This window comes from Phocoena sinus, chromosome 16 (assembly GCF_008692025.1).
Source record: "Phocoena sinus isolate mPhoSin1 chromosome 16, mPhoSin1.pri, whole genome shotgun sequence".
Taxonomy (NCBI): domain Eukaryota; kingdom Metazoa; phylum Chordata; class Mammalia; order Artiodactyla; family Phocoenidae; genus Phocoena; species Phocoena sinus.
Genome location: NC_045778.1, coordinates 19,302,128 through 19,326,611, shown reverse-complemented (window position 1 = coordinate 19,326,611; position 24,484 = coordinate 19,302,128). Strand labels below are relative to the sequence as shown.

The 24,484-nt window shown below is 36.3% G+C and overlaps 1 protein-coding gene across 1 annotated transcript in view; it reads left to right on the top strand.

The window, feature by feature from the left end:
* Positions 1 to 24,484, top strand: part of CTNNA3 (catenin alpha 3) — a 1,597,197-nt gene that overhangs the window by 1,089,941 nt on the left and 482,772 nt on the right. Inside the window, exon 11 of the mRNA XM_032609210.1 lies at positions 740 to 896. Within this exon, the coding sequence (XP_032465101.1) occupies positions 740 to 896 (157 nt within the window). The remainder of the gene's footprint in view (positions 1 to 739; positions 897 to 24,484) is intronic.

The following is a 24,484-nucleotide window of genomic DNA, read 5'->3' as shown; positions in this document are numbered from 1 at the left end:
TTGCTTGTGTCTTGTTCACTGCCATATCCCTAAAATCAAGAACAGTGCTTGATACATTAAAAAAAAAACAACACTCAGAATATATTCGAAATACTGAATGATGAGTGAATGCACAAACGAATGAATGAATTAATTAACAGGGAATATCTACTGGTAAAAATTTTCAAGTCCTCAAGGAAGTCAAGCTTTTATTCCCGTGATTTGCATATAATGGGCATTCACCACATAATTGTGCAGTGTGAATCCAAGTGACCAGTTAAATGTAAGCATTTCCTGGCTTTTCAAATAAATCATCATTTCCCCGCCCCCTTTAATATAGTTATATCTCTTCATTTTCCTGCTCCTTTTTCACAACCTTTTCTTAGAACTTCTGCTGAAGGTGATCTCTCTACTTTCTAAAGACCGTCTATCATTTTTGTAATTATGGCATGTATTGCATCCGGAACTGAGCTGGAGTTATATGGTGCCCTTCCCATTGAGTAGTATGCAAGCTTCTTGTAGGCAGATACCAATTATCTTTGTATCTCTTGCAGTTCTTAGTGCATTGATGCTCAACAAACAGTTCTAAAATTAATTAAATTATTACCAAAAATAAAATTAAACTATTAGCAAAAGCAAAGAAGAATTTAAAAATTTAAAAATTTAAAAAAAGAATTTTTTTAAAAAAGAATACCTGTCACAAGCACAATGGTAACTACTCTGAAAGAAATCACTATGTGAACATTCTACATCTTTACAGATTATTAATGCTGCACTTGCTTTGGCTGCAAGACCCAAAAGTCAAGTGGTCAAAAAAACCATGGAAATGTACAGATGCACATGGGAGAATCATGTCCATGTCCTCACTGAAGCTGTAGATGACATTACAAGCATTGATGACTTCCTTGCTGTATCTGGTATGGTTTTATCTTTTAATTTCTATATTTGCTCTTGTAATTTTATGAAATAGCTCCGTCTTTCTTTCTCAAGATTGCTTTGGCTCTTCGGAGTCTTTTGTGTTTCCATACAAATTGTAATAGGATGATACTGAATGTAATGAACTTTATGAAATATTATGAGACTTTTTTCTAGTGATAGCCTTTCTGAAGCAAAGTGCTGCTACATATGATCTACCCTAGGATAATGAGCCTCATGCCTTGTAATCCATACACCTCAACAATTTACACTCTCTAAAAGAAATTCCTATTCATGGGCAAAGCACAATTGAAAATAGCATGTGGAAAATTTAGGCATTTCCTGGCTTTACAGATAAATCGTCATCCCCCCCCACTTTTAATATAGTTATCTCTTCATTTTCCTGCACTTTTTTCCCAACCAGATTTTTCTCTACTCAGAAAAAAATATATATTAATGGGAAAACTCTTCATTGATTTGAGATATAATATATACTTCAACTACCACTATATGTATTTGAATAGTGGTGATCTAAAGAATAAAATAAACAAGACTAAACATCTAACTATATCAATCACAGACAGGCTTGAGATTCCACGTCAAATTCAGATAATTCTCTCATCATATATTAGAATAGCATCCCACAAGATTGTGAAATTACTCTCATAAAGCTATATTCTCAGAGGCATAACTCAGGTTTTGATTATACTGTTGTAACAGCAAATAACTAAATATTTTTTAATTGTTTTATTCTCTTAAAAATTAAGCCTCTCACTAAAATTACATATTTTTTTCTGAGAGAGAGATTTTCTTGGAATGTGATGATTCCTTTTATAAAATGCAATTTCTTATGAGTTTCTAACATCATTTTATCTTTTTTAAAGTTTCCTGATTGTATTTTATCTACCTTATCAATTTAATTACTTTCATATATGTATGCTTTCTCATTGTGAACAATATCTTGAAACCTGGTGTATTTTCATAATATACTAATGAAAAGGAAATATGTGCTAATTAACTACTTTAGATTGTTTTATTTCTTTAGAGCTAAAACTTTGAAAATAATAGAAAATGAACAGGAGAAATATTAAAATCCCTTGATAACACTATTCAGAAATAACAACTACTAATATGTGATTTATTTCCAACCAGCATATGTGTGTGTGTGTGTGTGTGTGTGTGTGTGTGTGTTTTCAAATAATTGTGTAATTATGTATTGCCTTTTTACAGGTAATAGTTGGCTGAATTTTCCCACATTGTTATATTTTCTTCAAAAAATCATTCATTTATCTTTTCTTTCATGAGCATTTAGATAAATTTTAACTACTATAAGCAATGCTCTGTTAAGCCTATTTCTGTCTGTTTGCTATCCTCTTAGTATAGACTTTGCAGTGTGAATCCAATCAACATCTTATGTTGGGTCAGTCTTTTGTAATTTAGTTGTTAAATGCCAGGTTCTGATTTTTAGTTGGTTCTTTTGGTTACAAGGCAAACCTACTCACACTAGTCAATGTAGAGGCAGTTTATTATAATTAAGCTGATGGCAGAATAGGGAGAATCTCCTGAACGTGTAAGAATAGGAGCCATAACTGGCCAGGCCTTGTGTGATTAGAGCTGTGGGGAGCTTGGGATCTAAGCAACTCTGTGGGTCCTCAGAGCAGAAGCTCCTATTTTCCTTTTAGTGCTGGGTTAACCTGAGTCTGTTACTTTCTGTGAAAAACCATAGTACTTAAGAGCCTGCATGTAACAGAAAACTCATATGAAAGTTACTTAAATCACAAAAACCTTTAATTATCTCATGTAACTAGATGTTTAAGATAGTTGATTCTAGACTTACTGGCCCTAGCACACCAGAGGACTTGGATAGGAATAGTCCCTGTATGTGGGGAGGAGTATCTTATCACTAACATTTTTTGGAATTGCCAGTACAGGGTAACAATAAAAAGTGGATTCATATTTAATGTGTTTCATTATTGTTTTTAAATTCTCTACAAACAGTGCACTCCACTATTTTCTATACCTGGTGTGGACTGTTCTCACTTTCCTGCCCTTTGATTGCCAGTTTGGTTGTGGTTTGAGGTTATTAATGACCTATGTAGGCATCTCTGGATTTCTATTGACCTTCCCTCATTTTACATCTCAGAGTGCTACACAATATCACTTAAAGCAGGAAGGCAAGGTGGCTTGTTGGCTTTAACTTATCAAGGAGGAAGTCTTTCCCAGATGCCTTCCATCAGATTTTCTCTAATCATAAGTCAGAACTTGGCCCTGTACCTACTTCTGGACCAATCGATGGCAAAAGGAAATGGGGTTTCCATGATGGGCTTAGAGTGCTGGTAAATGGTTCACAACTGACTCGGGCCAGAGAGAGTAGTAGTACTAATTTGCAGCACTTGCTGATTTCTGTGACATAAATACTCCCACACGGGTGAGTTTCCAGCTGCCACTGCGATATCATTGAACTCTGAATTGGGAAGAGATGCATACAAATAGCTCTTGTGAGCCTATTTTTATGTTAGGCATAAGCTTATCCTAACAGACCACTGGGCTTAGACCAATCATAATTCAACCTTTCTGACTAGTCACTTACTATACAAACAAAATCAGAGGTTTTGTCAGCAGAAACAAAGTGGAAATGGCTAGAGAAAAAAATGTGTTTGCCCCGAACACTTAGTGGCGTCCACTGCTTTCTCAAGTTTCTGTGTCTTCGTAAACTTACCCTGTGAGAGTTAGCATGAGCTCCAGTGATGTTTCTTGTTACATGATAACTTTTGGACATCTGTTCCCGGAGATAATGGCTTCTCCTCTCTAAATCTTCCTAGTCAAATAAATGAGAAAGAATCTAGCTGCCCTATACTTATTTGTAGTACTGAGCCAGAAGTCCTAAGTCCAAGATCACAGACCAACCAATGGATGGGTTACCTTTCTTCAGATGGCTAATCTTGGTGACAATCTGGCAGCTTTTGTGTGGGACAGATTTTCTTTTTCTCATCATCATCATCAGTGGTGGATGACTTCTCTGGTACTACTTTGCAATGATCTGTTAGAATATGTTGTTTGTATTCACAGACTTTGCTTCCTCTGTTTTGCCAGGTAGAATGACTGACAGGTTAGTTCATAGGATATCATAATTATGAATTACCTTGAGAATATTATGTTTTCCATTTTTTTATAAACATTTCATCTTTTTCTTGGACTTTCTTCCAGTAGTTGATAGCAATGCTCAATTATTTTGATCTTTTTTATAAGAAAAAGAATAGGGGTCCTGAAAAGATTTTTACTTTCTCCCGAGTCAGTTATAAAAAGTTGGATTTGATGATGTTGGACTCTCAGAACATCATCTCTCCACATTAAAATATAAACAAAAATTAAACCCTAAAATCAGTGAGAAAAGATTCTTGGACTTTATTACTTTATTGTCATTAGCAAAGGTAGGGATCACGGTAGTAAAAGGTTTGCCCTGTATAATGTTTTAACATGATTAGATCATCCAATATTGACTAGTAGCTCTTGGAATAATGACATTTTTAATAACAAATGTCTCTTATTTATTTCATTTCTAAACATAGAAATATCATTATTTTAAAATAATGATTTTAAAATTATATGTTTATATAATCACCAGTTTCTCATGATACAGAAGTCGAAATACCAATTTTCAAAAGCCATTTTTGTTTCCTGCTATACATAGAAAATTCCAAACATAAGTGCAATCAGTCCTTTTTTAAAAATCATAAGGAATATTGTTGTCTCACAAATGTATTATATATTTTTAAATTTTATGTGTAAAAATAAAATGAAACAGTAAACCAAACCCCCTTCCAAAAGCAAAGTGTTTGTTTGGCAAACTAAGTTCTCTGACATTCAGTTGTCCAAAAGAGCCTCTTTTTATAAATTTATTTTATTTTTTTGCTGTGTTGGGTCTTCGTTTCTGTGTGAGGGCTTTCTCTCGTTGGGGCAAGCGGGGGCCACTCTTCATCGCGGTACGCGGGCCTCTCGCTATCGCGGCCTCTCTTGTTGCGGAGCACGGGCTCCAGACGCGCAGGCTCAGTAGCTGTGGCTCACGGGCCCAGTTGCTCCACGGCATGTGGGATCCTCCCAGACCAGGGCTTGAACCCGTGTCCCCCTGCATTGGCACGCAGATTCTCAACCACTGTGCCACCAGGGAAGCCCAAGAGCCTCTTTTTAGTTTAATGTTATTTATGTAATACTGTCATTGTCATCTTACAGGTAATTAGAAAAAATCTTCAAAATGCATTGGTCCCCAAACTTTCTGTCTTATCACTGACTACAGGGCTTATCCCCTCACCATTCACAGTGCTTTCTGTCACTCTCTGAAAACACATATAACAAAACACCTGTCAGAAAGTAGCTGGTCTAAAGATTCTTTGACCACATCAACGTCTCTCTTTTGTATAGACAGAAGATGTGTCCATGTGATAAGATTTGAGAAACTCCATCTTTCCAGCCTGCCATGGTTCCTGAAATTCCGAGTATTAGTTATCTGTGTGAGAGTAAAAAAATATTTAAGATCTCTGTCTAAGATACAAATTTGAAAGAGGAAGCATATTAACGCATGAATCATCTTTTTGAACTATTGCATTAATTGACTCATAGTGAGCTATAATCCCAAGGAATTGAATTTAGAAGAAGTAAACTTTGATAGAAGAGGGGATGCCTTGGACCTATTTAACAATTACTAAGAACTGATTAAGTGTGAGGGTTTGTGAAGATATGACCTTTATTTCACTTAGTCTGTCATTCATTCATTAAATACTTATTGCATAATTTTAAATGCTAAACCCTACAAAAGGTACTGGAGATTAAATAATGAGTAAAAATTAGTACAAAGGATAACTTTATGAGAGTTATGACAATGGAGGTTATTGGAGAGAGGGGACCACATGAGCAATGGAGGAAGCCACTGACAATGGTTTGGAATTTTCTAAAAGACAGATTGACCACTTATTGATTAGAATTAGCACTGTTCTTCCTTTATTGTAAAAGGTTTTCTCACTTTAAAGGTAACATCATATTGATTCTTTGTGAATTATAGTATTGGAGGATGCTTAAGGATTTTCTTTATTCCATGTCCCACATTTCTCTTTAATGTCCATGTCCATTGCTATCACTCTAGTTCAAGCCACTATCTCTTAGTTGAATTATCATGTAATCTTTTAAATTGAACCTCCTGCTTCCAAAGTTTTGCTTGAAGGTTCTCAATAGGTATTTGCTGAATGAAAAAAAAAAAAAAAAAGTATTTATTCCCCTTCTCAATTCTGCAAGATTAATTTGGGGGATTTACATCTTACGCTTTCATTAAATGCGTTCAGCCTTGGAATTAATATTTTTTAAAATATCCAAATAATGAAAAATAACTTTAAGCATTAATCATCACAGTGTTCTGTGACCTTGACTTAGTGACACAAGTATAACTCTGATACTGCCATCAAAAACGCACTAACAAAGTCCTTTGTGTTCATGAAATTGTAGTGAATGTGATCTATGGCTTCTGCGAAGGAAAATGAAAATAGAATCATTTGACAAATGAAAATGAAAATAGAATCATTTGACAAATGAAAATAGATTTTTTTTCTTCATAAGTTAATAATAAATACATAATAGTAGCAAGATACAAATGTTAATTGCATACAAACTAAGCACTATTAAATCTCATATAATGTTTATGGAATAGGTGTTGGGGTAAAAAAATGACCCATAGTACATGTCTATGCAAAGAAAAATTATATAATTATAACCAATTATCATCATACATTCTCTTACGTGTCTCTTCAACATATACCTATTTGAAATTTTAATTGATTAAAGGCATCAAGGCATGAGATCTATTCTTTTAAAGTTGAGATTTGAAATCAGATTCTACAAAAATGCATTTTTTTTTTTTTTTGCGGTACGTGGGCCTCTCACTGTTGTGGCCTCTCCCGTTGCGGAGCACAGGCTCCGGACGCACAGGCTCAGCGGCCATGGCTCACGGGCCCAGCTGCTCCACGGCATGTGGGATCTTCCCAGACCGGGGCATGAACCCGCGTCCCCTGCATCGGCAGGTGGACTCCCAACCACTGCGCCACCAGGGAAGCCCTACATGAATTTTGATAAAATTGTATTGAATATCAACTATGTACAAGGCAGTATGCTGGGAAGTGGAGGAGGATGCAAAGAAGAAAAACACACAATGTTTGCTTCCAGGGAACTCAGATGTGTGCAGTTAATGCTGCTGGAGTGTCAGGGTATTGAGGGGAGCATTGTTAAGGAGATACTGGTTGAACTGAATTATTGAAATATCATTTTTTTTACATGTTTAAATGAGTGGGAGATGGTCTTTTTATTGCCTTTAAGTTTGCTAGAGTATGTTAGAAAATGAGACAGTGTGAAGAATATAGAAACACTGAAGGAAAGGAACAAAAAATAAGTAAAAACCCTCCATAAGGAATGATTCTGGGTTAGTATATGTACTTGCCATATACTATACTGGAATAGTCTTTAATAAATCTGCTATGCTGGACTGTCTTTGATAAATTTCTGAATTTTTTTCTATGTTCCATTGCACTTAGAAACATTAAGAGATTATTTTTTTTCAGGGAAATAGATGACAATTATGAATTATATATAGAGTCTTCCAGGTTGCTACATAGCTTCCAAAATAGAGATGAATACTCAAATTATGCATAATAGAATTTTAAGAGTAAATCTGGTTTGGACCAAAAGTTCTTGGTTTGTTTCAATATCAAATCAGCCCAGTATTTCCCTGAGGGACACATTGTATTAGCAATGCTTAGGTTATCTGTAGTTCCAAGACAGTGGTGACCCCTCAGTCTACATCTAACAGTGATGTAGTGGCATGAACCACCAAGTCAAATACCGAAAGAGAGAAAAGCATGTGAAAGTGCATGGTGGGTTTGAGGGCCAGCAAGTTGGCCAGTATTACAGGAACAGAGGGTACATCTGGATTGGTACTGGACTCAGAAAGTCAACAGATAACACTATATAAAGGCCTGAGCATTTTTAAGAAAATATAAGCTGTCTAAAATTTTAAATGGTCATGTCATCAATACTTCAGAAAAGTAACTCCAGATGCTGAAAAACATTCTTATAGAAGTAGAGAGTGAGTGCTACATAATGCTTTAATTGCTCTTAGAAGTGAAAAGAAAGTAATCCCAATATAAAGCAGGTGTTCCCTCACTCCCTCCACCCCTCCTCCAAGAAATTAAGACATAAGACTGACACACACATACAAGATATAACCATAGGAAGGTGAGGTGAGAGCCAGTTTGATGACTTAAACCTAGCTTAGGCTGAAAAACCCAGGTGTGCATTTAGGAAGAAAAGAAGGTCCTCATCAGAATAGTTCAGTGATGACTTGCAGCCAGGATATTCTATGCCAGTGGCTAAAATCAGGAGAGAGTCTTGTTGCGGTTGTAGGTTTTTTCCTCTGAGTCCTCTGCGATTATATTTTCATGTGATGGTATATGGCTCAGTAATTGTAGAGACTCCAGAAAAATTATACACACAGCTCTTCATAAGTCATGGAACAACAGGGAGAAAGTGTGCATTCAAAAGTAACTGAGTAAGCTCCCCCAAAGTAATCCATTATTGCTCTATTGATAATTATGTTTTGAATTACTGCCTGTACTTACATGACTGAAGAGTACTTTGGGTATATGAACTGGAATTTAACATGCATCATTCCATGTACTAACAGGCAAGTTCACTCAAGATGCTCTTATCTGAATGAACAGTAAATACACAGCAGGACTGTTGTTCGAATATTATGAATTAGATCTTCAGAAAAGCTATAATTAGAAGTTCTTTTTTGACTTTGTCAAAATCAGTCAGATTTGAGAATTTTTACCAGAACTTTAAGGTAGAGCTGTAGTAATCATCAATAATCTTACTGATATAATAAATAGCACTAATAAATAGATAGATCTTTAATAAAGGATTTCCTTAAAATTGTTTCAGTGAGTGTATGAAGTTATTAATAGCCATACTATTTGCCATAGTCAGATATAATGACAGAAACTTTTAACAAAAACAGAGAGTCAAAGTGAGTCTCATAATTTCATTCGTTCTTAGTTATTTCTGGGCAGTGTTTCAACTCCAAGCACATGCATTTCATCAGTGTAATATGGATGACTTAAAATCCTAATATGGTGAATCCTGTGGACACTTTATAGGTCAGACAAGGGATTAGCTGGAAAGTTTATTTTTGTCATATGATACCCACTCTCCCCACCCCCGGCCGCCCACACCTGCTAATGAGTCCAAGAGGTGCTCTTGAGCATTCTGAAAAACCAAAGACTTCAGCTAGAGATGAAGGGGTTTTAGGCAGGAAAAGCAGGCTGATCCTTCCCTATATGCTCTCCAAAGGTCTTCCTCTGGACCTAGAAAGAAGCATGCCTCCTGCCACGCAGGTGGGTGCAGATACAAGATTGGAAAATATGAAGTCATGTATCTGAGCTTTCAAATTTGTGTTGGCATAGACATATGGACTTTGATAGCATCCTAGGGGATTTTTTAACAAAGCAATAAAAACTTCCACTTACAGAGTGGCTCCAGAGCCTGTGCTGGGAACAATTTATGTATATTGGAGAAAAGCAGCCAAGAATTCCCTTTTCACAAAGCACATGTCGTTATCACTAAAATGTCACCACTGAAAGAACTCATAGATCAGACATGAAGACAATAGATTTTATCTGTAGAATCTATGGAAAGCATAGAAAGAGAAGAGTCTGTTAGGAGGAGGCTAACTAACTATGCTTAAGATTGACAAGTCTGCCAGATCCTACCAGATCTATGATCTTCAGGAAATAAATTAACCTCTGACTCATTAAATGCCCTCCTGTAAAATGCTAATAATTATATCATTTTGCTATGGTCTGAATGTGTCTCCCCAAAATTCATATCCAATGTGAAAATATTAGAAGGTGGGGCCTTTAGGAGGTCCTTAGGTCATGATAGTGGAGTCCTCATGAATTAAATTAGTGTTCTCATAAAAGAGACCCTACAGAGTTCCCAGGCCCCTTCCACCACTGTGAGTTTACAGTGAAAGGCACTGGATGTGAAGCAGGAATAAGGCTTTTACCAGCATGTGACCATTCTGGTGCCTTGATTTTAGACTTCCCAACCTCCAGAAGAGTGAGAAATAAATTTCTGTTATTTTTGAGCTACCCAGTCTATGTTATTTTGTTATAGTAGCCCAAATGAACTGACACTTTTTTTCATTTATTTAAGAAGTACTTACTGAACACGTATTAAGTGATAGAATGTTTTAAATCCTGGAAATAGAATAGTCAATAGAACAGACAAAACTCCCTGCCTTCTTAGAGTACATATTCTTGCATGATTAAAAAAATTAAAATAATATATTTTAAATGATTTGAAGAGTGTCTGGGACATAGTTGCCCATTAAAAGTTAACCATTATTACTAATACCATTGGCAGACCATTGTTAAAATTTAAACCAGATATGAGAAAGAAAAATCTTTTTAAAGGAGCTATCTTTGTTAAACCTATCCCAAAAGTTAGTACTTTATAGTTTATCAGAATAACTGAAGAATTATCTTAAAATCTATGGTGTATAACTATCAGATGTTAAGACAGTAAAAATTTACGATAATGTCAAATATGAGACAAGATGTAGTAAAATGAGAATTCTCATATACTGCTTCTGGGAAGTAAATTGTTATAATCTCTTTGAAGAGCAAAACAATAATATGTGGACCTGGATTATTTTACCACAAATATCTTTCTGTATTTATTGGAGAACTTGTACACATATTCATAAAGAAGACTTGTATAAGTATGATCATTATGGATTTTTTAAAATAATAAAACTTGAAAGTAATATAAACACCAATCAGTAGAAGAATGAATAAATAGCAGCAAACGTAGTAGTTAAAACAAATAAACTTGTTTCACATGCGAATAGGACAGCTTTTAAAAAGCAATGTTAAAAATAAATAATAAAAAGCAATGTTAAGTAATTAGCAAGTTTTAGGCAATTGGAACAGTAGGACTAGCCATAGAAGTTATACAAAACAAATACTTAAGAGTGAATAACTCTGGAGAAAGAGGAGTTGGATGGCACTGAAAAAGAGTACCTATGGGACTTTGATTTTATTTGTAATGCTTTATTCTTAAAGATAATATCAACAAAATCTGATGAAAAAATAACCTCTGTTATTATTGAGGTAGATAGATTATTTTCTGTATTTTATTATGACTTCTACTATTCTTAAATTTAAAAAAAAAATTATTGGAGTATAGTTGATTTACAATGTTGTCGTAGTTTCAGGTGTATAGCAAAGTGAATCAGTTATACATGTACATACATGTAACTCTCTTTTAGATTTTTTTCCCATATAGGTCATTACAGAGTATTGAGTAGAGTTCCCTGTGCTATACAGTAGGTCCTTATAAGTTATCTATTTTGTACATAGTAGTGTGTATATGTCAATCCCGATCTCCCAATTTACCTCTTCCCTCTTTCCCCCTGGTAACCATAAGTTTATTTTCTACATCTGTGACTCTATTTCTGTTTTGTAAATAAGTTCATTTGTACCATTTTTTTAGATGCCACATATAAGTGATATCATGATAGTTGTCTTTCTCTGTCTGACTTCACTCAGTATGACAATTTCTAGATCCATCCATGTTGCTACAAATGGCATTATTTCATTCTTTTTAATGGCTGAGTCATATTCCGTTGTATATATGTACCACATCTTCTTTATCCACTCCTATGTTGATGGACATTTATGTTGCTTCCCTGTCTTGGCTATTGTAAATAGTGCTGCAGTGAACATTGGGATGCATGTATATTTTAGAATTATGGTTTTCTCAGGACATATGCCCAGGAGTGGGATTGCTAGATCATATGGTAGTTCTGTATTTAGTTTTATAAGGAACATTTATGTTCCTTAAACCATAATGTTCTCCATAATAGTTGTACCAATTTACATTCCCACCAACAGTGTAGGAGGGTTTTGTTTTCTCCACACCCTCTCCAGCATTTATAGTTTGTAGATTTTTGTTCTCATGGGTGTGAGGTGATACGTCATTGTAGTTTTGATTTGCATTTCTCTAATAATTAGTCATGTTGAGCATCTTTCCATGTGTTTTTGGCCATCTGTATGTCTTCTTTAGAGAAATGTCTATTTAGATCTTCTTCCTATTTTTTGATTGGATTGTTTATATTTTGATATTGAGCTGCATGAACTGTTTGTATGTTTTAGAGATAATCACCTGTCAGTTGCTTCATTTGAAAATATTTTCTCCCATTCTGTGGGTTGTCTTTTCATTTTGTTGATGGTTTTCTTTGCTGTGCAAAAGCTTTGAAATCTTTAGCATTTCTATACACTAACAATGAAAGATCAGAAAGTGAAATTAAGGAAACAATTCTATTTACCATCACATCAAAAAGAATAAAATACCTAAGAATTAACATACCTAAGGAGGCAAAAGACCCGTACTCTGAAAGCTATAAAATGCTGATGAAAGAAATCAAAGATGACATGAACAGACTGATATTCCATGTACTTGGATTGGAGGAATCAATACTCAAAATGACTGTACTACAGAAAGCAATCTACAGATTCAATGCAATGCCTGTCAAATTACCAATGGCATTTTTCACAGAATTAGAACAAAAAATGTTACAGTTTGTATAGAAACACATAAGACCCCAAATAGCCAGAGCAATCTTGAGAAAGAAAAATGGATCTGGAGGAATCAGGCTCCCTGACTTCAGACTGTACTACAAAGCTACAATACTCAAAACAGTATGATACTGGCACAAAAACAAAAATCTAGATCAATGGAACAGGATAGAAGGTCCAGAGATAAACCCATGCACCTGTGGTCAACTAATCTATGACACAGGAGGCAAGAATATACAATGGAGAAAAGACAGTCCCTTCAATAAGTGGTGCTGGGAAAACTGACAGCTACATGTAAAAGAAATGGTGCTGGGAAAACTGACAGCTACATGTAAAAGAATGAAATTAGAACACTCTCTAACACCACACACAAAAATAAACTCAAAATGGATTAAAGACCTAAATCTAAGGCCAGATAGTTTAAAACTCTTAGAGGAAAACATAGGCAGAACACTCTCTGACATAAATCACAGTAATAGCTTTTTTGATCCACATCCTAGCTTAATGAAAATAAAACAAAAATAAACAAATAGGACCTAATTGAAATCTTAAACTTTTATGGTAAAAGAGAGCGAACAGGAGAAGTAAATATCAATGTGCAAAAACAGTTGGCATGGTGGATTGTGTGCCTGGTGTAACAGAGAAATCTTCCCAGGCCACCCATATCAGCACCTGAAACTCACCAAATAGTGCTGATCATCCAGTATTATGGAACTTGATTGTGAATCTCTGTGATACCTTTTAAGAAAATGCTTTGTGAATGTGAAAAATACCTAAAACTTTATCAACCAGGGTCAATCTCTGATGGAATAATATTTTGTGAGATTTTACGTTATTTTTTACCCTTATTTTGTGGATAAGGGTGGGGAAGGGATGGCTAGATTTTTAAAAATATTTTTATTGTGAAACATTTCAAGCATCCATAAAAGACTAGAATATGTAGAACGATAAACAATGTAATCTTACTGTAAAGCTTTACAAACTTTAACCCTTGTCACATTTGTTATTACATGCATAATTAAAGTCCCCTGTGTAACTTTCCTAAGATTTTATGATTTTCCCTTTGCTAAGGATTTTGATGAAAGCACTTGCCTCTTAATAAGCATATCTGCATGACAGACAGTTTCCTTCCATTGGATTACAAGATCTAAGGCATCAAAATAACCAAAACCTGCCTCAGGCAATAGAATTTTCTCACTTTGGGTATATAAAACTCAAAGCTAAAGCTGAGAAGTTTCCCACAGGGACATGTCAACAAGTTTTAAATGATATTCTGTGCTACCATCTTATTAGCAATCTTGATGGTAAGTAATGGAGGAATGAATTTTCTTGAAGCAAGCACCCAATTAATACTTTGGTATTGGTAAGTTAATCATTTAATGTGTCAGTTAACAAATACTTATTCATCAATTTCTATTCACCGAAGAGATACAGTGGTATCATCGGACTTATTCACAGAGGATCTGTAGTCTAATAGAGGAAACAAGCCCTCAGATGCCAATTACAGTGTGGTGAAATTGTTGGGAAAAATGCCAAGGCTATCTTTCTATAAGGAAAGGAACCATATGACAGCCAGACTTTGAAACCTCATCCTTTTTTATTGTTACTTGAATATGTGATCACTCTTTCATATTGGCATTTAGTAGCTTATTATAAGGACTTACAGGATTTAATTCAAAGAAGATTCAGAGCATAATCCAAGTTCACTATAATGTTATTTCATTCATCTCTATAAATTACAGATGTACAGTAACCAGTTTTCAACCTGCTTCTCTGTAACAATTTTTAAAACATATAATTAGCAGGAATTTACAAATAAATTAAGAGTTTACATCCATTTATAGATAATTTTACAAGTGCTTGTTTCCTTTCTATATCATAGATTTTCTTGTAGGGAATCAGTTGCTCTGATATTTCAAGTTTTCGTGATCCTAGTACAGTACCTGTTAAATAATAATTTTAGATTATGACTATTTTTTAAAATTTTATTGGAGTATAGTTGATTTACAATGTTGTGTTAGTTTCAGGTGTACAGAAAAGTTATTCAGTTATACATGTACATATATTCATTCTTTTTCAGATTCTATACACGTATAGGTTATTACAGAATATTGAGTAGAGTTCCCTGTGATGTCCTTGTTGTTTATCTATTCCATACGTAGTAGTGTGTATATGTTAATCCCAAGCTCCCAATTCCTCCCTCTCCACCATGTTTCCCCTGTGGTAACTACAAGTTTGTTTTTGAAATCTGTGAGTCTGTTTCTGTTTCGTAAATAAGTTCATTTGTATCATTTAAAAAATTATATTCCACATATGAGTGATATCATATGGTATTTGTCTTTCTCTGTCTGACTTAACTTCATTTAGTATGACAATCTCTAGGTCCATCCACGTTACTGCAGCTGGCATTAGTTCATTCTTGTTTATGGCTGAGGAATATTCCATTGTATATATGTACCACAGCTTCTTTATCCACTCCTCTGTCAGTGGACATTTAGTTTGCCTCCATGTCTTGGCTATTGTAAATAGTGCTGTAATGAACATTGGGGTGCATGTATCTTTTTTTTTTTTTTTTTTTGCGGTACGCGGGCCTCTCACTGCTGTGGCCTCTCCCGCTGCGGAGCACAGGCTCTGGACGCGCAGGCCCAGCAGCCATGGCTCACGGGCCCGGCCACTCCGCGGCATGTGGGATCTTCCCGGACCGGGTCACGAACCCGTGTCCCCTGCATCGGCAGGCGGACTCTCAACCACTGCGCCACCGGGGAAGCCCGCATGTATCTTTTTGAAGTATGGTTTTCTCTGGATATATACCCAGGTGTGGGATTCCTGGATCATATGGTAGTTCTATTTTTAGTTCTTTTTAAGGAACCTCCATACTGTTCTCCATAGTGGCTGTATCAATTTACATTCCCACCAACAATGTAGGAGGGTTCCCTTTTCTCCACACCCTCTCCAGCATTGTAGACTTTTTGATCATGGTCATTCTGACTGGTGTGAGGTGATACCTCACTGTAGTTTTGATTTGCATTTCTCTAATAATTAGTGATGTTGAACAGCTTTTCATGTGTTTTTTGGCCATCAGATTATGACTATTAAAAATCTAAATGAACAACAACAAAAAACATTGATAAGACTTGGAATCACCAGAACTCTAACACTTAATTGTAATATATTATTTAAAAATATTCAGTGCCATGCAAACCAACTGCCACACAACTTCCCATAGTCTTTTCAATTTAGTTAATTTCAGGAACTTTCATATGTAGATTAAATTTTGTTTTTTGGATACAGTACTAATACTGTATAATGATCATTGGAGTAATGAAAAACGTGCTTTTTTGTGTATCTACATAATTCAGTATATTATAGCCACATTTAAATTCCCATGGCATTATTCAATGTCTTGAAAATTTGCATCCACCATCTTGATGGTGATTTATGTACTTTATGTTTTCATAATAAATTGCATATAAATTCTCTCCACCTAACTATTCAGCTTTGTGACTCTACTCTTCTTTGTGAACTGGGTTATAAAATCTAGTTATTTGAAAATTTTAAGTTATCATAAACCATTGCATTTTTAGTTAACATCATTTTCAAAGTATAAAAACCTGCTAAGGAACAATGGTAACTTCTTCTAAAACTATAGATTTATGATGGTTTTATTAGTTTTTGTCTATCATATTTAACAAAAAAAAGTGTAGCTGTATTAATGAAAAGTACTTTTATTAAGGCATGGTATACATTTACACTGTCACTATAAATGAATTTATAATTTTTTGCATTAATATTTATATGGTTTAAATAGCTGTTCCATAGTGTGTGTGCATGTGCTTATTTTGGTGCATGCTTTTTTTAACTTCTGTTTTTCTTAAGAAATGCTGTTATTAATATGTGTGTGATCATTTAGGCCAAGAACTCTAAGAGTTCCATAGATATTTCTATTTATTGCTCCCCCTAGAATGAATTTGGCTAGTATAATCAAATTTAATGTATAGAGACCTGTCACAGAGAATTCCTGAATTGCTCAAATTCTCTAATACAATAAATAATAATAATGTTACTTTTAGTTACCTTTTAATCACGTCAGATTGTCTCCTATTAAAAATTATTTTTGCGGGCTTCCCTGGTGGCGCAGTGGTTGAGAGTCCGCCTGCCGATGCAGGGGACACAGGTTCGTGCCCCAGTCTGGGAAGATCCCAGAGGCCGCGGAGCGGCTGCGCCCGTGAGCCATGGCTGCTGAGCCTGCACGTCCGGAGCCTGTGCTCCGCAACGGGAGAGGCCACAGCAGTGAGAGGCCCATGTACCGCAAAAAAAAACCAAAACCTATTCGTGCAAAATAGCTTTTGGCTCTTTTTTTAAATGTTAAAATATGAAGGTCATGTTTAGGCCATAATTCAGAGTTTTTCCATCTGGAACTTTCTTGAATCAAGGAGATAGATGTACCTAACTCCTAAGCCTAACTTTCGATTTGTTACTCATTCAGCTTTTGAGTCAAATAATTAACAAAAGCTCAAGTCCCTTCCTCTATAAATCTTTGGTTGTCCATGTGGACACAGCTGGACAATTTTGTATGATCATGATAATGCAAAATAAATATCCCTTTGAGCTAGACTAAATATGGTTTGGCTGGGAATATGAGACTCTTTCTTCCCACATCAGAGTTTAGTGAGATTCTGAAGAATGTAAAGGTAAACGAAAACATCCAAAACCACCACTCAAAACATCAGATTAGTAAAAAATTAAGTCAAAGAAAGAGAAGCAACCACGCACCATGGATGTGTGCAGATTGTTAGGTTTTCCTTCATTGCAGTGTCTTACACAGTGTTTGATATACAGGAGATACTTAACAAACATTAGTTTAACTAAATCTGTTTTACTTAATAAACTCTCATTTGATTTCTACAGAAGTAATTTCCCAGTGATCTGGGGCAGATTTTACTCTGTTTACGTTTCAGAGCCTCCCAACACAGGCTTTAGAGCAAAGCCAGATTGTGTAAGTAGCATAACTACTTTAGGCAACTGCAAAAATTAAGCATAGCTATGCAAAATGAGTTTTTGGGTTTTTTTGGTATAGTACTGTATCCAAATCAAGGCTCTGCCTAGCTATATAATTGTACAGAATGATCACTCTGTACCTTTCACCAGTGTGAAAAATGAAGCTCATTTCCTGCAGTGCTAAAGGTTTATGTGCCAAGATCTTTACTTCCTAATGTAAAATCTGAGTACTTTAATTTTGTTTTTTAATTCACTGAACGTAAATTTTTTTCTGCTTATTTAGGGACTAACAAGTGATATGAAATGCGGAATTCATATGTCTTTCAAACATTTTCTGACACTAACCTAAATAATTGCCGTGATAATAGACAAGAGAACTTTAATATGCCTTTGGAAAAATATCTGGAAACAAAATGAAAATCCTGTACTTTACCACATTTTTAATGTCACGTGGCTGAGTGCTATTGAATTGTAATTTTAAGTAGTAAGTAAAAATTCATTTTATCTGCCAGTGACATATGTAAGAAGTTATAAGGAAGCACAGATTTATTATGAATTTCATTGAAAGTTCAGCATTTTTCTCCTCTGATAATATAAAAGGGTATTTTGTGAGGTTCCTTACTACTCTCTTCTGCTTTTTAAATAAAATCAATTAAAATTGAGAAGATTTCTTTGTTATTGTCAGAAATATTACCTGTTTTGCAAACAGGACTAAGAGTAGTGTGTTGGGCAGATGAATATAGGTTGCGCTCACTGGTAATAAAATATCACAAATCTACTTTTTTTTTTTTTTACTCAGATAGTGACACTTTATAACAGGAAAGACTTTAAAATACTGTTGCATCACATAAATTTGCGAAATGACCCTCAGAAAAAAAGAGCTACTATAGGCATAGTTTTTTGTTATATAGATTTCTTACAAGGATAATCCAATTGCTGTTGGACTTTTATTATCCATATCTACTTTTGGTGTACGGCGGGTACAATTCTATTTCTGTCTGTATTCTATTTCTTTTCAAAAATGCCCACAAGTGCAAATGATATGTTGGGAATTAAAATGATATGTCTAATTTGCCTGTGATATATTTTACATAGAACGCTGAAGAAAATATGATTTCATATTGCCGCTTTTGCTATCAGCAACCAAATGACCTTTATCATCTTAAACACATAATATATGTCAATCAGAGTAAGGTTTGATTATTAAAAGAAAAATTAGCCCTACACAGTGCCTATTCTGATCATGTCATTTTCTGTCCTTTTCACCATATTCTTCTCAAGTCTGCTGAAATCCTGTCCTTAGAAAACCTTCATCCTTTAAACTTTTTCCTCCTTTAAGCCTTTCTATGCTCCTTCATAATTTTGAATTCCTGCTATAACTTTCACCACTTTCTGCCTTATGTTACTGTTACTTTTATGTTTTTCTCTATTATTTTAAAAGTCCCAGAGGGCGGGAATGCTACTGTTGTTGGGTGAGTTGAGTTCCCCAAAATTTACACATTGAAGCCATAACCCCCAGTACCTCAGGATGTGACTATATATGGAGACAGGGTCTTTAGAGATGTAAATAAGTTAAAATGAGGTCATTAGGATGAGCCCTAATTCAGTATGACCAGTGTCTTTATAAGAAGAGGAAATTAGGACATAGGCATGTACAGAGGGAGAAGACCAGGTGAAGACATAGGGAGAAGGCAGCTATCTACAAGCCAAGGAGAGGCATTAGAAGGAGCAAACCCTGGCCACACCTTGATCTTGGTCTTGCAGCCTTCAGACTGAGAAAATAAATCTCTCTTGCTGAAGCCACCTAGTCTGTGATATTGTGTTACAGCAGCCCTAAAAAATAATACACCTGTTATTTATGTATGTTTCCAGACCATTTAGCACAGTATCTTGTACCCAGTAGTATCTCGATAAAGGTCATTAAAGTCATTTCTTACATAGTTTATTCACTGTGAGCTAAAGTTTTGTTTCAGTGAAGTAGAGAAGCACTGAGGAAATTTCCTCTTTGACCCCTAACATTGAAGAAATAAATGGAAACCGTGCTTCAGTGATCCAGCCTTACTTTCCAACATTTTTCTGTATTGTCCAAAACTGAATTTACTTTTGGCAGTCGAAGATCGCTGAAATTCTGTAAGGATCTTCTGATTTGTCCAATGGCCTACTTAATTAAATTCTGGTATTGATCATATGATAACGTTTGTACCTTTGTTTCTTAATTATTAAAGTAAGAAAAATAGTGATTATGACATTTAATCAAATTAGAAATCACTTCATTATCATACTTTATATAGATGTACCATTTAAAATACAGCTTTATTAGTGTATTTTTATTTTGAACACTAGACGGTAAAATAATTTCCTTATGACTCACCCACCATATTATTCCATGGATTGAAAAGAATCAAGGTTCGTCTTTTGGTTTTAGCATAATTGTCACAGTAGATATGGTGATGCTAAAAACTGTTTCCTTAGGAGTTTAGTGAAAGGTTTTCATTATGACATTTATGACATATGACATATATGGCTTAGCTAAGTGTCCAGTTAACTGAAGGAGAATGTGAAAATGATACAGAAAACAAAGGGAAAAAATCAAAAGATTTCTTTTTATGTATCACTGTGTGCTAGCTACTTGTTAGGAAATTTTCTTAGATTGCTGTCATTACTGCCTGGTGGAAATAGTTTTAATACATGAGCTAAACAAAAATGACTTCTAGTGTATTTTTCCTTTTATAATGAAGCTTAGCTGAATTTCCCAATTATATACACACTTTTATATCCTGTTAATGATTAATAAGATGTAAGGAATCACAGCTATGTCATTAATTACTGCATTGATCTCTGTATCTCCAGATACTAATGAAATATTATGTAAACAGAAGCTTTTCATTTTTATCCTTAACTATAGTCTCTTTAAACTTGTCCCATTGATCACATCAAATTCAAGTTTAAATCATGGCTTTTTAGAATGCATTCTAATATCAGCTTTCCTCATAGTCATTAATCATATTTTTAACATAATTTGGTTTCTCTTTTATCCTCATGGGAAGTGATCCTCCAGTGTGATGGTTAAGGTGGTGGGGTGGAAAAAGAACTCTGAGAGTTTATGGGCAGGCCAGGAATAATGTTTATCATCCTGAGTTATAGTGATATATGCATGTGCTATCCTATTGTGGTCAATATGTTAATATACCAGAAAGTAGACATAGTTTAATTGGAAGCTACTGGGGTATGGCATGGCAAATATTCGCTACAGATTGGTGAATGGAAGCACCATTCACGCCTTCTCCTCTGCTTTTGTCGTTCAGCACACAACGGGGGATAGCTCCCTCATCCCTCATCTTGCAGAGAACATCACTGTTTATCATGAGCCCTCCCTCACTTACCAGTTACGTAGATTTGGGCAAATTGCTTAATATCCTTTGTTTCCTTGTTCTGTAAAATGACAATAATAATTTCTACCTCATGGATAATTTTTGAAGCTAAATAGACAATGGCTGTGAAAGTGTATAGCAGAGTAATGTGGCATAGAGTCCTCTCAACAATATTGGTTGACTCTAAATTAAAGTCACTTAAAAGTGAATGTCTTGAGCCTTCCTCCCTTCTGTAAATAAGATTTGTTACATTTCCTGTTTCTTAACCTTCCAGTCTCTCAACAATTCTATGTCTGACAGGATAATTCATTTTTTTTTCCACCTCCTATTCCATTGCTTCTACCTGTCTTTAAGAAAGAGTTTGGGAAAACATCAATATTACTCTAGGTGACCTGTTACCCAAGGTCACAGTTCTTTGTTGATTTAAGTGTAAACCATAGAAATACGCTCGTGACTATTTTCAGTATGAATAGAGGGAAAATGAATCATAAATTTAAAAAAGATATTTATGATACTGAATTTTTAGCATGTCCCCCACACTCTGGAAGTGAATGGAATAACCAGTATCAGATACCCTGGAATACCATATGGCAGTATCTGCTTCATACTGCTTTATTGTCCAGTTGGTTAATTGGAACTAGTTTTCCTTTTCTTTCATTTTTAAATGTTGATTTAATTTAATATTTAGAGATTGTATTGGGCATTGAATTGTGTTTCCAGCTCTCTGTGGAAGAATTTCTCTCATTAATAATAGTGTAGTGTTTATGGCCAAAACCTCATACAGAGTGAAGTAAGTCAGAAAGAGAAAAACAAATACCGTATGCAAACACATATATATGGAATCTAAAAAAAAAAAAAAAAAAAGAGGTCATGAAGAACCTAGGGGTAAGACGGAAATAAAGACACAGACCTACTAGAGAATGGACCTGAGGATATGAGGAGGGGGAAGGGTAAGCTGTGACAAAGCGAGAGAGTGGCATGGACATATATACACTACCAAATGTAAAATAGATCGCTAGTGGGAAGCAGCCGCATAGCACAGGGAGATCAGCTTGGTGCTTTGTGACCACCTAGAGGGGTGGGATAGGGAGGGTGGGAGGGAGATGCAAGAGGGAAGAGATATGGGGACATATGTATACGTATAACTGATTCACTTTGTTATAAAGCAGAAACTAACACAGCATTGTAAAGCAATTATACTCCAATAAAGATGTTAAAAAAGAAAATCACTGAAAGTAGTTCTACATCAACATCTGCCAGTTCCCTCAGAATTCTGGGATATAATTTGTCTAGCCTAGAGGCTTGATACAATTTAGAGCAGCCAGGTACTTTTATTATACCACCAATTGGGTGGGAGAGCTCTTGCCGATTGATATTACATGGGGCCGGGAGGTCTTTGGTGGTCCAGTGTCCTGATCTCGGCTCTCCCACCTCAGAGGCTCAGGCCTGACAGCAGGTTGGAGCACCAAAGCCCTGTCAGCCACATGGCTCAGAAAAAAATGGGAGAAAAAAGAAAGAAAAAATAGTAATGAATTTTTTTAATTATTAAAATAAAAAAATAAAATTAAATAATAGAAAAAAAAGAGCAATCAAACCAATAAACAAATCCACCAATGTTAGCAAGCAGTATAAACCAAACGAAGATAAACATAAAAATCAGAAAGAAATCAGTCACAGACAGCAAACCCCAAGTCTACAGTTGTGCCCCAAGTCTGCCATCTCAGTTTTGGGATGATTCGTTGTCTCTTCAGGTGTTCCACAGATGCAGGGTACATCAAGTTGATTGTGAGGTTTTAATCCACTGCTCCTGAGACTGCACAGAGAAATTTCCCTTTCTATTCTTTGTTTGCAGAACTCAGGGGGTTCAGCTTTGGTTTGGCCCCACCTCTGCATGTAGGTTGCCCTCAGGCATCTGTTCCCTGCCCAGACAGGATGGGGTTAAAGCAGCAGCTGATTAGGGGGCTCTTGGCCATTCAAGCCAGGGGGAGGGAGAGCTACAGTAGTTATAATTGGAATGAGGGGTGAGCCTGTGGCGGCAGAGGCTAGCATGACTTTGCAGTGGCCTGTGGTGCACCGTGTGTTCTCCTGGGGAAGTTGTCCCTGGATCACCAGACCCTGGGAGTGGTGGTGTGGATAGTGACCCGTGCTTGCACACAGGATTCTTGGTGGCTGCAGCAGTAGCATTAGCGTTTCATACCCGTCTCTGGGGTCTGAGCTCATAGCCGCGGCTCACGCCCATCTCTGGAGCTTGTTTAGGTGGTGCTCTGCCTTCTCTGGGCAGACAGGGAAGAAATCCTCTCTCCTCATGCACCTCGAAACAATGGTCTCTTGCCTCTTCGGCAGGTCCAGACTTTTCCCGGACTCCCTCCCGGCTAGCTGTGGCGCACTAGTCCCTTCAGGCTGTGTTCACGCAGCCAACCCCAGTCCCCTCTCTGGGATCCGACCTCCGAAGCCTGAGCCTCAGCTCCCAGACCCACCCACCCCTGCTGGTGAGCAGGCAAGCCTCTCGGGCTGGTGAGTGCTGGTCGACACCGGTCCTCTGTGCGGAATCTCACCACTTTGCCCTCCACACCCCTGTTGCTGCGCTCTCCTCCGCGGCTCCGAAGCTTCCCCCCTCCGCCACCCGCAGTCTCCGCCCGCGAAGAGGCTTCCTAGTGTGTGGAAACCTTTCCTCCTTCACAGCTCTCTCCCAGAGGTGCCAGTCCCGTCCCTATTCTTCTGTCTCTGTTTTTTCTTTTTTCTTTTGCCCTACCCAGGTACGTGGGGAGTTTCTTGTCTTTTGGGAAGTCTGAGGTCTTCTGCCAGCGTTCAGTCGGTGTTCTGTAGGAGTTGTTCCACATGTAGATGTATTTTTGATGTATTTGTTGGGAGGAGGGTGATCTCCATGTCTTACTTCCCCGCCATCTTGAAGGTACCCCGGTACTTTCAGTAATTTTTGCAGAACCACAGGCAATAACAATAGTGCTAGAGAACTGAAGAGGGGGAAAGTGCTCTTCCAGTTATCAAAAATGAGGAAAACATAGGTGTTTACTATCATTAATTGCTGAACTTTGACAATTTTCCAAATCAGAATTTTAAGCAAGCTATAATTATCTACAACAAAGAAGATGGTAAATTCACTAAGAATTACCCAGCTTCCTACTTTAAGGGTATAGTCTTCTATTAGTGTTGCTAGAGTAGATGAAGGGATTATGCAGAAATGGGTGGTGCACAGGGGTTACAGGTTACTTAGTATATACTCATCATTTCCTTGTGGGTCATGTTGAGAAAGGTAGGAATGGGGGTTTGCAATTTCATAGTCAGTGCTAATTAGCAAGTCAGTTACTGTCTGGGGAGAGGAGGCTAATACGTGTGCAACAACTGGTGAACCATTGAAGACTAAATGCATCGTAGTGAGGGCAACATGACCAGAGAGAGGATGCAGGTGATTCCTGGTGGGTTGATTAGCAAATAGTTCAAAAAAAGAAATAGAGTTTGAAGTGGGCCTTGGTGGCTAGAAGCCACTCAAAAGACTAAAATGGGGAAGAGGAGAAAAATGTATTC